Genomic DNA, 17,207 nt, shown 5'->3' with positions numbered 1-17,207 from the left:
ACACAGTCAATAATCTTTCCAAGAAAAAAAAAATGTGAAGCTTTCAATGTTAAATTGTGTGAACAGAAGCTCAAGCAACTTGAGGAAACCAGCGACATTACTTTCCTACATTCTCAATTTAACTTAATGCTTATGACTTTGTTTTGTGTCTGTGTAGTATACAATATACCAGACTTTTTTCCAGTACTCACTACTGTGTCACAAAACTGTTTTTCTGGTAATAATTAAATTGAACAATATGAAAATAAAGTATACAAGTACATATAATATGCTTCAACTATAAAAACAATATAAATCCATCAGCTTTTTGTGTAAGATTTGAGAGTTGAAGAGAATTGAAATTATAATAACTTCATCGTTGTCTATTCTTCTTACAACAAAACAAAATAAATACAAAAGGAACCATATTCTACAAATATTTTTTTCCAAATAATATAAACACACATAAATACATATGAAATAACAGAATACTTACAAAAAAAAAAAAAAAAACAATACCCATAGATATAAAATTTACGACTACACAACACACAAAAACAAATTTGAAATATATATTAATCTCTTACAAATAATTCTTTATATTTATATATATATATTCTTCCATCAACAAAATCGTTGTATATAAAAGTTAACTCCAACTTTCATAATAATATCTTCTTCGTGTTAAATATAGAATACTCTTGGCAAGAATCGAAACTTTGGTATTACTTCAAGTATAATTTGTTTTCGTACACTCGATTAGCACAACCTCCAAATCAGCCTCTCTTGTTCAATATAAAACTAAATCACGAAACGATGACTGACAATCTATTATGCAATACAGAATTAACAAAAACTTCTATCGTCAATATGAAAGTAAGTCATGGAAAAAGGAATGCGATCTATTATCCATACACAATTAAGATTTTATTCGAAATAAACTTCTAGGTATTTGCAAATCTTCTACAATGCCCAAATAAAAATTACTTCAACTTATTCCACTACTTGACACTTTGCCTTTGATTACCAGTGGCATGTTTTAGTATACAACGAATAATGTAATATAAAATTTCTGTCTTATAGGTTAGAGAGAGTGAACTGGCGCTTCATGCACAGAATACAGCAATAATTGTTAAAATTGTTACCCTGGTGTCTATTGTCCGTTAAAAGGTAACATACGCTGTTAGATAATGACAAACGAATTAGCTATTTCTTCGTTAAAATTAACTTGATCAAATTCGTTATTTATTATAAGTTACTGATACAAATTTACATACTCAGTGATAACATTACGTAATGAGTTTTCATATGTAAGAAATAAGTGATACAAGAAAATACACTGAAGTTATAATAATTATGGAAATAATTAAAAGAAACACTACAATTATTTTGCAATTTGAAGAATTGTTGTGTTTTTGACTGAATATCTAAACAGTTTGTTTCTTTGTTTCTAATATTAGTAAAATTATAACTTACATTATCACAGTGATATTATTTACAAAAATGTAGCAAAAGGCTAATACTCACCGCAGAAAACAAACCACTCCTCTAGGAAGTACTTTCAGAGAATATTATTTCCTTTCTTCAGCCTAGTCACAATTCGAAAAGGTTTTAAAACACGAGGAGAAATGTGGATGGATAAAATTATTTAAAAAGACACTTTGCATATTTTAAATCCTTTTAAACCAATTTTACCCATTCACATTTCTCCCCATGTTTTAAATCCTTTTTGAACTGTGACTACGCTGAAGATGAAGATAATGTTCTCCGAAAGTACTTCCTTGAAGAGTGGTTTGTTACCTGCGGTGAGTATTAGCCTTTTGCTCCGATATTTCTATAACTTAGAACACTTTGATAGCAAAATGTTATTTACTGGGGCACTAATTATGAACATTAGAATTAACCATTGATGAAGGTTTTCTTTGTAATATTAGAATCTTCCTTTCTCTTTGTTTCTTTCTCTTTTTTAAAAAACAAAAAATACTCTTCTTTTTTCAGAAAGCAATACACGTCGCCACAATCAACAATTGTTTATCTACTGACATAATTATAACTTTGATTGTCACTTATAACTTATATTTGTGCTTGTCTTTGATATTTCAAATTCGCATAAATAACGCTTTTATACTGAATAAACATTTTGGGCCTGTAGCAAACATAGAGTTTAAATAATAAAAAAGGTAAGGGAAAAAAAAATAATTCCGTTCACCAATCATTGAACAGAACATCTACAAAGGTGATGTGCTGAAAAACGACCTGTTAAAGTTTATACACTGATTGTGCAATTCGCCCTATGGTTTCATATAAAGTCGATTTTTACATAATACTGTTCAATTTCCCAATTCGGCTTTTAACTACCAACTTTCCACATACTCTCTCTTCATTTCTACAAAGTACACACTTTAACGTTGCTTTTTATTTTACCAAATTATATTGTCTCTTGAAGTAAAAAATTGCACAGTACAAAACATAAAAATCTTTTTCAAAAATGTAGTTCTTTCACTACACTGTTACTTCGATTCTTCTACATTTCTAGCTGAACAAAAATGCATCAAAAAATACTGATACTGTTCCCATTTTGTACTTTGGCGGAATCTACGCCCTCTTCAACATGATCCATGGAATTGCAAGCGCTATTCCGCCAAGCATATACGTTGTAGATGATCCTATACTCCAGTAAGCTGGAAAATAAATAAAATAAATAAATAAATAATAATAAAACAATAAATAATTTAATATAAGCTATTCTTTACTGAAGAATTCCTAGTACGAAACTCGAACTATGGTTTTATTATAACGATAATTCACGTTAAGAACACACATTATTCATATTGAAAGTCAACTAACTTTGTTGTGTTCAAAATCTCACTTGCTGTTCATAATTTTGTCAACTTTAGGAAATTTTATGTACTGCAAATGATGTAATACATAGGTCTCAGCAACTCTTACCTTGATATAAGTCTTCTGAAAATAAATAAGACTAACATCAACAAACCTTATGGTAAATAAAAATAAAACTAACCTTGTATCCATACAGAAAGTAAATTTTCTCTAATAATTTCAGTAATCTCTTCTACTTTCAACAGTAACTTCTTGAACTCCTACGCTTGAGGATCCCCTCTCTAAGAATTATCACATAACAGAAGAGCGTTATTATTTGACAACTTGTTGAAAAAAAAAAAAAAAATCCCAAATACCAGAAAACTACAAAATCTTATACACTTCTTCAATGAAAATTTTTATATAATGACACTGCCTGTGAATGAAAATGCTGCATCACAACGTCCAAGTCTTAACCTTGAAATAATAGCATTGAGTTTGTGACCGAGGTTAACCTTTCTCAACAGGTTTCCATGTAATGGCGTTTATCTCTTACGGCACAGTTCTTAGATGAAGGGATCTACAATGGATTAACATCGAGTTCAAGAAGGTATTGATGAAAGTAGCAGAGAACTACTGAAATCATTTAAAAATAATAATTTATTGCGAAACAGAAATATTGGTCATTACATAACATCTCCAGCTAGTTGTTACACACGATTCTTTTCTCACAAGGGACATCGCCCGTGTCCGGCTCCGATTTCATTCATTTTTTTCCATGATAGACGGCATGTATGCATTATTTGTGATGACAGAAATTTTTGCCATGGTGCAGGTTTTTTAATTTTTTTAAAAAAATATTTTTTAAGGGAGTTGTGATATGGTTATTAGAGATTACTGCAGAAGTCCCTTACTACCCTTTGTAAACGGAGCGTTAATGGAAAAAAAAAAAAAAAAAAAAAGTGGACACACACAAGGCCTAGGGGGAAGTCGTATGGTAGGTATGACCTTGACGCCAGCCATCTTGAAATCCGCAATTTTGAATTAAGGTCAAGTTTTTTAAATGGGAATACGGTAATATGATACATAATTCGGACTAGAATTTAATCAGGAAATTAAGATATGCACATTTGGGAGAAAGTTACGGGTATATTCTTGAATTGGCTTTAAGAGAAGATACTGTACCATTGCTGTTCGGCACACGACATTACATTTAAATCTTAAAACCACAACAATTACGCTAGTTGAGAAGTACCATAAATCTCGACATTCACATGGAGGTAACCATCTTGAATGAACAAGTTTGTTCACATTATAAAATGCTGCTAAAAAAAATAATAGTATACTTACCAATGGAAGCTACAATCGGTCCAACAGCTCTTGCGAGAGCACCAAGTGACCGGAAAATACCCATTACAGTTCCCTTTTGATCATGGGAACCAAACTGTGAAGCAAGAGTCGTCATACATGGAACTACCATGGACGTAGCTGTAAGAAAAGACACACATTGTTTTCAATCTATGAAGTATTATTGAAGTTTAAGATTACGGCTGCGATTTTCGTTTTCTAAATAAGGGAGATAAGATGGCGATATAATGAAAACAAAACCATCTATTTTCTTTCCATCATCTCCTTTCAGACTGTTATTGAGTCAGGAGAGGTAACGGAATAGCTTGAAGAACGCAAAGACCCTTCCCAGGGCTGACATTTTCTTTGACCTTGTGCTGGCCGAAGTAGAAATCCAACTAAAAAATGTAGGCAGAAGAAAAGTAGGCCTGTTGAATAATGAAAAAATTCAAAACTAGGAACAAAAATATTTTCGTTGAGAAATTCGAAGAAAAATACTTAAACGAGGAAAGGATAGGTGCAGGTAGTAATAGACGGTGGGAGCATATTTAACTTTGCATACAGCAGGCTGCAGAAGTAGTAGGTTACCGTTAACACAGAACGGCTAAGAAACCATGGGTTACAGAACAGATGTTGCAAAAGACGAGAGAAAGGAAGACGTGGAAACAGGTTGACACGGAAGAGGGCAGAAGATGTACAGGGAATTAAACAACGAATTACGAAGGGAAACAGACAGAGCAAGGGAAGAGTACAAAACAAAATGCGAGGGTATAGAAGAATTGAAAAGAGTTGGGAAATATGAGAAAATGTACAAGGAGGTGAAATCTATGAAACTGCGGAGGAAACAAGGGGGTATTACGATGCACAGTGGGGCGAAAATGCAAAAAGCTGACCAAAAGTAAAAAAACGAAAGTTAGTAATATAAGAATATTTTTATGTAGTTGGCTAGAGTGATGTTAGAAGGGCCCAAATCCATAAATAGAATGGGGTTTTTACTTTATTCCGACTACCTGAACCAATATTAAGTAGACTCTTCAGCAGGTCAAATGCGTAGAGAACAATAGAAGAATTGTGACGCGTCCGTTGAAACGGTTGTAACTTTCGAACGCGTTCATAGTTTTTAAATCTGTAAAGTTCTTCTATATGGTACTGGTAAGTAGAATAAGTGTGTGAAGTGAAAAATTAATAATAATGATGTAATAATTTATAATTTGAATCGCAAATCAGGCAAAATTTTCACATTGTTTATATATTTTATTAACTTAAAGCGTTGAAAACATTATGTGCACCCTCGTGCACCACGTTCATATTTTGTAGAATGGTAGTCTGAATATTAATTAATGCTGTCGACAAAAACGTAGCTGCCAAAACGTGCCAATTACGAAGCGTGTTGATGTTAATTATTGTTCATTTAATGTTACAGTGACAAGCTGTTGCAGTTATCATAAGCGAATCAAATACCAATAATTTGTGTCATTTAAGTAATAATACATTTCTAATAAATAAGAACGTAAGTAACAAGTAATTGTTCATCAAAATATGTGAAAAAAGTGAATGTTGTTAAAGATACATTGTGAAAATTACGAAGTATGTTGACATTCTTTTTATTCCGCCATTTTGGATCCGCCATTTTGTTTTTTTCAACTTTAGTTGCAGAATCGTAATCAGCAACCTCAATAACCCCTTAATACTAAATTTCATTCAATTTGAATATAGTTATCATATTTTGGCCAGCTTTTTGCGTTTTCGCCCCACTGTGCGATGGCAGTAGAAAATAAGAATGAGATGGCAGTCAGCGAGAGAAATTAAGTCTTAGGAAAATGGAACGAATATCTTGAGGACTTATATCAGAGTAGGGACAGACTATGTGAGATAGATGTTGAAGTAGAAAATAAAGTAGTCGAGGATGATAACGGGTTCAGTATTCTTCCGGATGAGTTTGAAAAAGCTATACCCGAGATTAGGAATGGAAAGGCAACCGGGATAGATAATGTATCAATCGAATTCATTAAGAATATGGGAGACAAGGGCAAGTAAGAATTGTTCGGCCTCTGCAATGAAATATATGAAACAGGAGAGTTGGCCAAAAGACTTTCTGATGACAATCATGATACCGATGGAAATCGAACCCAAAGAGACGTGAGTATTATAGAACTATTAGTATCATTTCTCATGCAACAAAAATTTTGTTTCGGATTCTGAACAGGAGATTATCTGGAAACACAAATGAAAAAGTTGAGGAGTTCGAGTTTAGGAGAGGCAAGGGCATAAAAGATGCAATTGGATTATGCAATGGAGCCCAAGCTTCACGACTCGGCGCGAGTACTATAGTTTTCGATACCTGGGTAGTATTATTGGTAGTGATACGAAATGTGAACGTGAAATAAAAGCAAGGATAGGAATGGCGAAACAAGCCTTTAGCAGAAAGAAAATACTATTTTGTGGGACCTTGAATAGAGAGTTAAGAAAAAGACTCATAAAATGCTTCGTGTGTACTATATGGGTCAGAAACATGGACATTACGCAAAAATGATGAAAAACGACTGGAAGCTTTCGAAATGGGGTGTGGAGAAGAATGAGGAGAATTAGCTGGGTCGAGCGAAAAACGAATGAGAGGATGTGGGGAAAAAAGAATAGTGGGGGAAAAAGAACAATCTTAAATATTATTAAGAAGAGGAAGAGAAACTGGTTGGAACAGTGGCTAAGAAGGAATTGTATCATGAGGAACGTGCTAGGGGGTATCGTGGAAGGAAAGAGAGGGAGGGGGCGAAGGAGACTACAACTAATGGGCGATACCAAAACAGAAAAATCGTACGTGAAGACGAAGAGGTTAGCGGAAGACTGTGGTGCATGGAAGCTTCTCAATTGCAGCAAGTGACCTGCCAATAATGGCAGAATACCTATGATGATGATTATGATCTTTCAAACAAAGTTATTTTATTTATTTTCTGAGGAATAAGGGACACCTTTTCAATATAGTTTAGGATTTACTTTAAAAATAAGGAAGATAAGCGCTCCCGGCTTAAATCAAAACATGGGACAGGATTCAGCTTAACAATACAGGAGTTGGAAAACCTATGTGCACCATTAATATACGTATACGTATATGATAGGTAACAAATGACCTTTAATCTGTCTCATGCCTGCCTCGGATTAACATTATATAATTAACATTATGTTATAATTGTATAACAATGTTGTCTACATTTGAATCGTACAAAATTTCAGCGTCTTTTATGTTATATGAAATACTTAAAAAGAAAGTCTTGGTGGCACTCCCCTAGTATTTTGATCAATGCAAATATAGACAGGAGGACGTTGTTTGGCATGCTCTGCAATACCACCAGATTAACTGTGTTGACAACCTAACATAAAGTTATATTTTTTTTCAAATGGATCAACTTATTACATATTCAAATCTAAACGTAAAGGAAATTTTACAGTATCACATTTATTATTTAGTGTTATAAACTAAGGACGCCACAGTATCACAAGCATCCAAATTTCGGAGACCTTTACAACAGTAATAACACAAGTGAGATGGTCAAAGCAATGCATAGTAACTGTAAATTTTCATTGGGTGTCTTGAATTTTTAGTTTAGAAATGTACCAGCCCTACCTCAGTGTCGAATACTATGAACAAGATATGATGCATTTCGAATAATTAACTAATTCTATGGCCTATGTAACCCGGAGGTTCAATGCCGTATTCACAAAACCTCTCCATTGACTTCTGTCCTTAGCAAACTGGATCCAGTTTCTATTTCTATTTCTACGAGATCTACCTTAATATTGTCCTCCCATCTGCGCCTAGATATTCCTAATGGTCGTTTTCCGACTAGACTTCCAGTTAAAACTTTTAAAGCGTTCCTACTTTCTTCCATTCTATCTACATGATCTGCCCACCTGAGCCTTCTAGATTTGATGACCTTAACAATGTCTGTAAACGGTATAAATTATTTAGTTGCTCGTTATGACGTTCCTGCCATTCCCCATTCCCGTTCCTCATGGGTCCAAATATTCGTCTCAGGATCTTATTCTTAAACACTTTTAATTTCGAATAAATAGGTAAAATGAATTAAATTCAAAATTTGAGCTTTTCATTTTGAAAAACTCTTTACATAAATATCGTAAAAGGTCTTCAATAGATGTAAAGATCATAATACTGTTTACAGCAATTTCATAACTCAAACAATTCCGGAGATACGAAAAATATGAGTAGATAATGCTGACCTATTTGTGGGAAAATTTAAAAATGATTATTCATTTCGTTTCCTTCTATCACTTTACAGTAATATTTTTGGTAGTTGTAATTACAAGTTCTCGCACTTACATAATTTTAAACACTGCTGCAAACTTTACCAATGGTTATCAACACAACAGAGCTATTTCGTAGCTATATGGTTGTTAGCTCGTTACACGCAGGTTCAACTACCAGTGGAAGATCATGTGGTTCTAAATCGCGATCTTGCACCCAAAATGATGGATTCATTAAATTGCAGAATAACCATTATACTTCTGAAAGCAAAATGTTTCCGAAATTGCTCCACTCTCAGATTTTTAGTGACACAAGCCACCTCATGTTACAATTACGTCTTTTAACTAGAGATTCAACTGAAAACCAACCTAGACAGATCAATAAAACAGCATTAATATTTATACAGAATTGAGTAACGACCTCAAAATAAACAAAAATACTTACATACTGCAAACAGCAAGAGCCCAACATATAAAAGGAATGGTGAAGTTGCCAGTCCAACACAAATGAAAGAAGGAATGATGATAAGCAAGCCCTGAAATTAAATTTATCCTCTATTAACCAAGACAAGTTAACTATGACTTCACTGTCATCCCTAAACATTCTGTGCTATTTTAATTCATAAAATATCTACGCTTATGTTTAATACATTACTTTATTTCTCAACAAGAATGAATTTGAATTACATAATTCTACACTCCGATCTATTTTTGGTTGGTTAATAAAGTAAACTACACTACCGGCCAAAATATTCCATCACCCATGGAAATGCTGTAAATAGATAGTAAAACGTACAAGGTGTACCGATTTTCATGAAAATATGTTGGAATGTTATACATAAATTATCGTTAAGTCATTCTGAAAACTCATTTGTCACCAGTAAAATAACTTCTCGCGATCAAAAAAGTTCAAAATGAGGAAAGGCCTTATACTCACAGCAAAAAGAAAAGTTCTTGATAACCAGGCGGATAATATGTTTTTAGCTGGTATAAATGTTAATATGAATATTTGTTTACATACAAAATCAAATGTCATTGTAAGTACAAAACCAGTTGCAATTTTCGTATCTTTTCGCCTTTCAGGGACCAGTGGTCAAGAAGAGTTGTCAGCTAAAATATAGTAAATGAGTGATTGTTTGTCCGACACATATGAACAGTATGGCTAAAGTTCATGAACTTAGTAAAGAACAACGTGCTGTTATTGTGGAATTGTACAAGTTAAAGTTTTCTACGCGACAGATCGCTAAAAAAGTAAACATATATCAATTTACAGTTGTTCGCACTACTCAATGTTTCAATGAAACTCAGTCAAATGTTAATCGTCGACGACCTGGAAGACCGCGAGTAACGTCAAAGAATGAAGATCAGTTTATTGTGGTCACAAGCAAACGTCAACGAACACTAACTGCTCCAGGAATTCGAGAACAACTTAATGCCACCCAAGATACAGTCGTATCTGTTACAACAGTGAAACGCCGATTTCGAGAACACGGTTTAAGGGGATGTATTGCTGCAACAACAACAACCACAACAACAAAACTTTTGAGTAAACAAAACAAACGTAAATGATTGTAATGGGTTCAAGAACATAAGAATTGGTCAGTACAGCAGTGGTATAAAGTGCTCTTTAGTGATGAAAGTAAATTCGAAATTTTTGGAACTAAACGCAGAAAGTTTGTTCGTCGACTTCCTGGAGAACGCATGCTCGACCAATGCATTAGTCCAAGTGTCAAACATAGTGGTGGGTCTGTCCTGGTATGGAGTTGTTTCACAGGTGAAAAGACTAGTGATTTAGTGAAAATTGAGTGTACAATGAAAAAAATTATCATCGCATCTTGCAGAGACACGCTTTACCCAGTGGCAAAAGGCTTGTTGGTCAGGGATTTATTTTGCAACAAGACAATGACCCTAAACACACATCTCAATTGTGTAATTCGTACTTAGAAAAGATAGAAAGACAAAACGAAATGGTAAACATGCGATGGTCACCGCAAAGCCCGGACTTAAATCCGATCGAGTTACTGTGAGATGAGTTAGACAGGAACGTTCGAAAATATCGACCAGTTAATAATACACAGTTGTGCATACATTTACAAATGTGTTGGAATGAACTTAAAGCCCAAACATTACGGAAATTACTGGGGACGATGCCTAGGTTGTGTGCTGCTGTCTTGAAACCCAAGGGTGGATATTTTGATGAATCCCATATTTGAATGATTTCGATTCACAATCTGACTCTTTTGTTTTGGTTTTGTGTTGCTCTTTGTAGTTTTGTTTCGCAAATACAAATTTGTTATATTAGAGTTAATAATTATGTGCATTCATTTCATCTTCTACTGATATCGGTGGTGATGAAATACTTTTGACCGGTAGTGTACATTTTGATTGATATTTAACATGTGGTTTCATGTCATGAAGTTTAAAACTACCATTACCGGCATTTTGAATATCTTAGTGTTATCATGTTAGTGACGTGAAACTATACAAATAAAAATTCCTATAATGTTTTGCAATCATAGATTTCATTACTGGTGTATGTCTATAACACAAAATATTGAATTTTTATACACTTCTGTGAGTAAGATTATATATATATGTGTATAGTAACATTTCACCACTGCTTTGCATGTACAGGGTGCGGCACGTAAAACCGGCCCGTAAAGTGAACACATAAAATGAAATGTAACGTATTGAATATGATTAACTACAACACATAAATGAAATGTAATGTATTGAATATGACTACTCACCTTCACAGCAGCCTTCACAGCAGGTGCTGAAAGTGTCCTCCGCCCACTTCAACACACATGTGAGCACGATTGAGGAGATTCATATATACCCTTGTCAGTTCTTGTGTTGTAATGCTATTGGTATCCTGGTCTTGAGTTCTTCAACTGTGTGTGGATTTGTTTCGTATACTCTTCCCTTTAGCAGTCCCCATAAGTAAAAGTCACACGTGGACAGTCTGGTGACCGAGGAGGCCACAAGCCTTTGCTGATTGTCCTCTCTGGTGTAAACATCTCATGCACAAGGGACAATGATGCAGCTGATGTGTGGCATGTTGCACCGTCCTGCTGAAATAACATAACTGACGCTCCTCTTCGGTCAAGTGTGTATAAAACTCCTCCAGGATTCCCATATACACGTCACTGTTCACTGTCGTCTCAAAGAATATGGGCCCAATAACGCGTGTGGCGGAAATAGCACACCAAACACCAATCTTCCCATCATGCAAGGGTACCTGGTGGATTGCGTGTGGATTTTCTGTCGACTAATACCGGTTGTTTTGGGAATTTACGTACCCTGACACGTGGAACCACGCCTCGTCACTCATGATGAGCATTAGTGGATCCAAGAAACCACTGGCAACATTGCTCAACAGCCATGAACAGAAATGCACCCTCTTCTGCAGGTCAGGCTCCTTCAGTTCTTGCACAACACTTATCCGGTACGGTTTTAACTTCAGTCTCCTTAAAACACGTCTGCAACTTCTCTCACTTACATGAACCTGTTGACTCAATCTCCTGGTTGACTTTCGAGGACTTCTTGTCATTATCTCCTCCACCTGCATCTTTAATTCAGGTGTGCAGACAGATGGTCGTCTGTTCCTGGGAGCATTTTGAACCGATCCTGTACGCCGCCATTTTTCAATCAATTCCTGAATGGTGCTTTTTGCTGGCACAGAACGTCCTGGAAATTTCTCCCGAAACAAATTCTTTGTTTTCACAAAAGATCCAGTGAGAATGAACCCTTCAACAATGGCAACACGCTCGGGTATCGAATACGGCATTATCACACACTCACCCGGCTTAACACAACGAGGCCTTTTTCTCAACTGGTTTCACTGGCTGCGGCTGCACGTGACTGCTGCAGGTCACGTAAGTCGACCCGACCTCGACACTCCATCTCTTGGTAGGAAGGTAGATTATTTAAGTGTTGCCAAAAACACAATATACCAGAATATTACGACGGGCCGGTTTTACGTGCCGCACCCTGTATTATATTAATATTGGTTGTCATCGTATTCTGTTTGAGTGTGTCTGTTGCAGCACGATCATATTTGTTCGACACTCAGTTACATCTCTCTCCCAAAAGTCAATTATCTTGACCAGTTTAATCGGCGATCAGCTGAAATTCATAAACTGGAGGAAGAGTTTTCTTTGATTTCACAGAAGTACTAAACTTCTTTTCTATATTAAATTACTATCTGGCCTTGTGAATACATTGTGTTAAATTGACACAATTGTAGTATTATCTTCATCAAGTAATATTAGATGAAGATACTGATATATTAAAAAAACGTTACGCTGTGTACTTTTTTATGCTAACTTTGTACACAACATTCACAATTATATCGGATTAATACAAATATTAAGATGTTATCTTGAATACGCTTACTTTTCTCAAGTGATATCAGTAGTAAAGATTTGAGAAATTGTACCTAAAAATAGGTTTCTTAGAGCCTTCTAAGGAATAACCACACAACGGTTTTTAAATTTAATAAAACGACCATTACCCTTTGAGCCTTCGAGCATTACCGCGGTTTACACACCCGCCTTGGAATTAAACGAGTACCCTCGAATGCTACAAATGAGTTTCGTTCAGTTTTCATTAGTATACATAATCGAGAAACGTAGAATTAAACAAATTTTACTTTGATACTCACCAATACGGCCATTTGTTTCACTTTATCTTCAGGAATCTTTCTAACGAAAGCCCCTTGCATCACAGCCATCGTGAGACCGATAACAAAGAACATGCGACCTTGTTGCATGGACGTATAATTGAACTTATGATGAGTCAGGAACGTCAGAGTGAATTCTAGGCCTGAGTAAAGGAAGAGGTACAGGAAATACACATATCCCAAATGACGAAGAGCATTCAAGTCTGCGAATCAGAAAGAAATAATTCAACATTATAAAAAATACACTGAATATTTAACAAACGACACTTACAATAAGTCACACTTCAATTATTATGTTTCGCAACATATTAAAGTATTAGTCAATTCTTGACCATTTACACACTATTCCTACAACCACTGGAAACTAATAACAGAAGCATCAGAAATTTTAGGGATGGTTTTGCTTAAGCACACAACTGACTGAAGCTGAAACTACAAAATATATAGCTTAGGATTCGGAATTAGATTTCTGGGCTTTCGGCAACTATAGCTATATTAGCCCGCCACATATGAGGGATGACGTCTCTCGGCAATCACATTACCTTGGGAATTTTGAAGGAAGAAAGGATTGGGGAAGGAAGAAAGTGGCCTGGGTCCATTATGTTAGGTACAACCCTATCATTTTTTCTGGTGCGAATGAGGGAAACCCAAGAAAAGCTCACTCAGGATGGCTGATCTGAAAAAGCTTTTACACTTTCCGACAATGTCCTCACCGGGAATCGAACTCGGAACCGCTCGCACCAAAGGCGACAGCGTTAGTGTTTTCACTACGCGGAGCCACTGTAAAATATATAGAGTGTAAATATTAGTGAACACTTATGAAAGTAAAATTAAATATTGTATGATAAATGGAGGGAAACAAAACTACTTTTCCTCACTTTATTCTCTGTAGGTGTAAATTCAAAGAGTGAAAAAAACACGATTGGACCCAAAATCCAACCGGGTCTTCGCTTACCTAAACCCGAGTAGGACTCATGGTACCTTGTTAATACAACAGAACAGAGCTAGATTTTAGGACGGGTATTTAAGAGTTATTCTGTTACATAGGTTCTTGGTTAATAATCGGTTCTTGGTTGGTATGGAAAACTAATTCGGGCTTGCACCTAAAACAAAACATAGTTTGCTTGTTATCTAACGATGAAATTGTAAACACTTTGCATGCTATAATTTGTTGTCGATTTCTTACATTGCAGTACTTTGCTGACAAACATAGATAAATGCTTTATGCTAAAACAGTTTACTTTTTTCGTTTGTAACATAAACAAATCAAAAAAGATGAAGTAGTTAATGTTCTGGATAAGCTAATGAGGGATCTCCATTACTTCAATAGCCACGGTGAATAAGCAGACAACTCGAGAAAACAAAATGTTACACGCGAGGAAAGAAACACATGTTTTCTAATTCTGTAAACTGGTTCTCCAGATTATCTTATCAATATTTGGAAGAATACTTCTTGTTTGTGTCTTTCGCGTTAAATGACATATTCTTTTACTTCCTCTCTTACATACCATATGATAATGTTTGTACACTGTAATATTACCATATTCACATTGGAAATGTAATTATTTTATTACTACCTTATTTTGTTTTTAGTCTGCTCAGATAGACATGTGGCCTAGAAGGCTAGGCCACCGACTTATTAGGGATCGCGGGTTCCAATCCCGCCTCGGACATTGAGGTTTATGCTCTACTTTTCACCTTGGCATTTCATTGTCATCTTTCGTCTTTCATAGTGATTCGGGTACCACTCAACGCTTTAGATCACGTCCTATGTAGCTTCGATGTCTACACATTACGTAAAAATGGCTTAACTCAATTTCGTTTTTCAAATGCATCAATATTTTGTGACCTGCTGATATTTTGCTGTTATACTATCGGTGCTATGCATTTGAACTAAATTCATAGTACGAGACAAAGATTCCTTTATTACTTTCTCTTGCCACATATGAGACTTCTCCATTGTACAGTTTCAGCACACGTAGCTCCAATAGTGTGCAATGCTGTACCACTACACTTCACTGTTAAGTTTAGTGATTATAGTGTATTTTATATCTGTGCATACTTGCATATAGTGTTATTTCAAACAAAATATTTTTATGCTTAGTTGGCAACACTATTTGTGGTTTTTGATAGGGCGTTTTGTTCTCATTATATTGTGCAACTTTTGTTTTGATTGCTTTAACGGCTTTCAAGATATGTACTTTAAACGTACAGAATTCCATGACATAATTTTTTGGATATTTAAATTTTGAAGCCCCGTAGCTCCTATCCTTCTGATCCATAGCATATTAAATTTTGCTTATTTTCATTTCTTTTATGATGCTCTATCAGATGTGCTATGTGACAATTAGATTTCAGCGACTTGTGGGACCCTCCTGTGTCAGAGCTCTCGTGCGACTGCACTGCACGTGAGTGAGTGAATAACTCAAGTAGCACCTCCTACAGCGCGAGTCGACAACACAGTCCGCCGCAAGTTACATTACATGGACTTACGGAGATGGGTAGCATGGACGAAATCGACGATCGCTTTAGCACGACGTCAATGGTGCCCCAAAGATGCAACATAGAACGTTGATGACTGGAAACGTGTGTTAAGGTGGGTGGAAAGTGTGATAACGTTATTTCAAACCACAAGCCGTGTTAAATGTGGTGGACGCCCAAAGAAGTGTCTCCGTCCAACCGTGAAACATGGGGGTTCTATGATGCCGAAATATTCTATTTTTCACTGAGTCCTGAGTCCAGTCGTGTCACTGCCCCTGATTATATCACCATTTTAGGGGACCATGTGCATCCTATTGTACAGATGTTGTTTCCCGGGAACGACGCCATTTTCAAAGATGATAATGCGCTCATTCACACAGCTGGAGCTGTTGTGCCATGGTTTGAGGAACATCAGTATGAAGCTGAACCCCTCCTCTGCCCCGTTCAATCCCCGGATCTGAACATAACTGAGCATCTGTGGTTCGTTTTGAAGACACGAATATGGCACAGATTTTTGTCACCATACTCTCTCTCACGGAGCTGAGTGATCCACTGCACGTGGAATGGTGTAATATTCGATTTGCTTTCATTGACAGCCTCTCCACATCCCATCAGAGCAAATCTGAAGGCGAATGATGGTCGAATGGCATATTAATCTGGTAACGTGCACTTTCTTCAAGTGTTTTTATTAAATTGATCAGTACCTGTACATACTCCATCCATTAGAACTGTATTTCAAGGTATAGATAACATTATGCCTATAATAATAAGCATTTTGAAGTCGTGCTTCACTTTTTATGCTATTGGTCAGTTCTATGAGGTAGAAGGGTGGTGATTCATAGTGTATGACCATTCTGGGCTATGAATGAAGATATTAGTGAAGGTGTAAGTATCTGGGCTATGAATGAAGATATTAGTGAAGGTGTAAGTAAAGTCAGTTCAATACCTTTTGCACCACCGGCAGTCAAACATATATACATACCCATCCGTTACAGTTTTATTGTATTAATACATCTAGTACTAAAATTTCTTTTCTAATAATAAGTTTTTGCGCACAGTTTTTGATTCACCTATCTATTATGTTAATCAGTTCTGTTGTAAGATTCACACTGAAATTATGATAATGACCTTCCTGACTTTCCACGATTGCGTATGGGTAAATTTTTCTTCACCTGGGAACACTATAATTTAAGGTTAGGTTTACGATATTCATTTTTTTAATCGGTCTTCACCATCTTCATCGCTGTCTAATTCTCTCTTCTTTCTTTCTTTAAATACGCTTCTTTTCTTAGGGTAAATACTTATCACCAGTCAAACTTACTGCATTGGAATACAATAAAACGCTAAAACCAATCAATATACGATATACAATACACAATACCGATATTTTAGTATCTCGGCAAACTGAACACACTTATAAGCACAGGCAACTAAACATATAATTTGGCCTATCTGTTTGGTTATCAATAAACCTAGCTTATGTTTTTTATCCTATAGCATTAAATTTTTTATTAAAATAGTAATTTTTTTTCAAAGAAATTTTAACATCTTTCGGCGTTCCTCAAACTTCTTTATTTCTAACGAAATTTGCTTTTCTGAGTCTGTTTCTTATCGCTATCTTATTGACTTTGTCTTTATT

General features: G+C 35.5%; 1 protein-coding gene across 2 annotated transcripts in view; it reads right to left on the bottom strand.

The window, feature by feature from the left end:
• Positions 1 to 623: 623 nt before the first annotated feature.
• rtet (major facilitator superfamily domain-containing protein rtet) overlaps positions 624 to 17,207 on the bottom strand; it is a 43,652-nt gene continuing 27,068 nt past the window's right edge. For both annotated transcript variants that reach the window (XM_081762066.1, XM_081762075.1), the window contains exons 7-10: positions 13,070 to 13,290; positions 8,849 to 8,939; positions 4,150 to 4,287; positions 624 to 2,660 (exon numbers count right to left, since the gene is read on the bottom strand). In XM_081762066.1, coding sequence (XP_081618192.1) covers positions 2,575 to 2,660; positions 4,150 to 4,287; positions 8,849 to 8,939; positions 13,070 to 13,290 — 536 coding nt within the window. In that variant the 3' untranslated portion in view covers positions 624 to 2,574. The remainder of the gene's footprint in view (positions 2,661 to 4,149; positions 4,288 to 8,848; positions 8,940 to 13,069; positions 13,291 to 17,207) is intronic.

The sequence above is a fragment of the Thermobia domestica genome, chromosome 1 (assembly GCF_964235325.1).
Source record: "Thermobia domestica chromosome 1, izTheDome1.hap1.1, whole genome shotgun sequence".
Taxonomy (NCBI): Eukaryota; Metazoa; Arthropoda; class Insecta; order Zygentoma; family Lepismatidae; genus Thermobia; species Thermobia domestica.
This window is presented reverse-complemented; position numbering and strand designations above follow the sequence as displayed.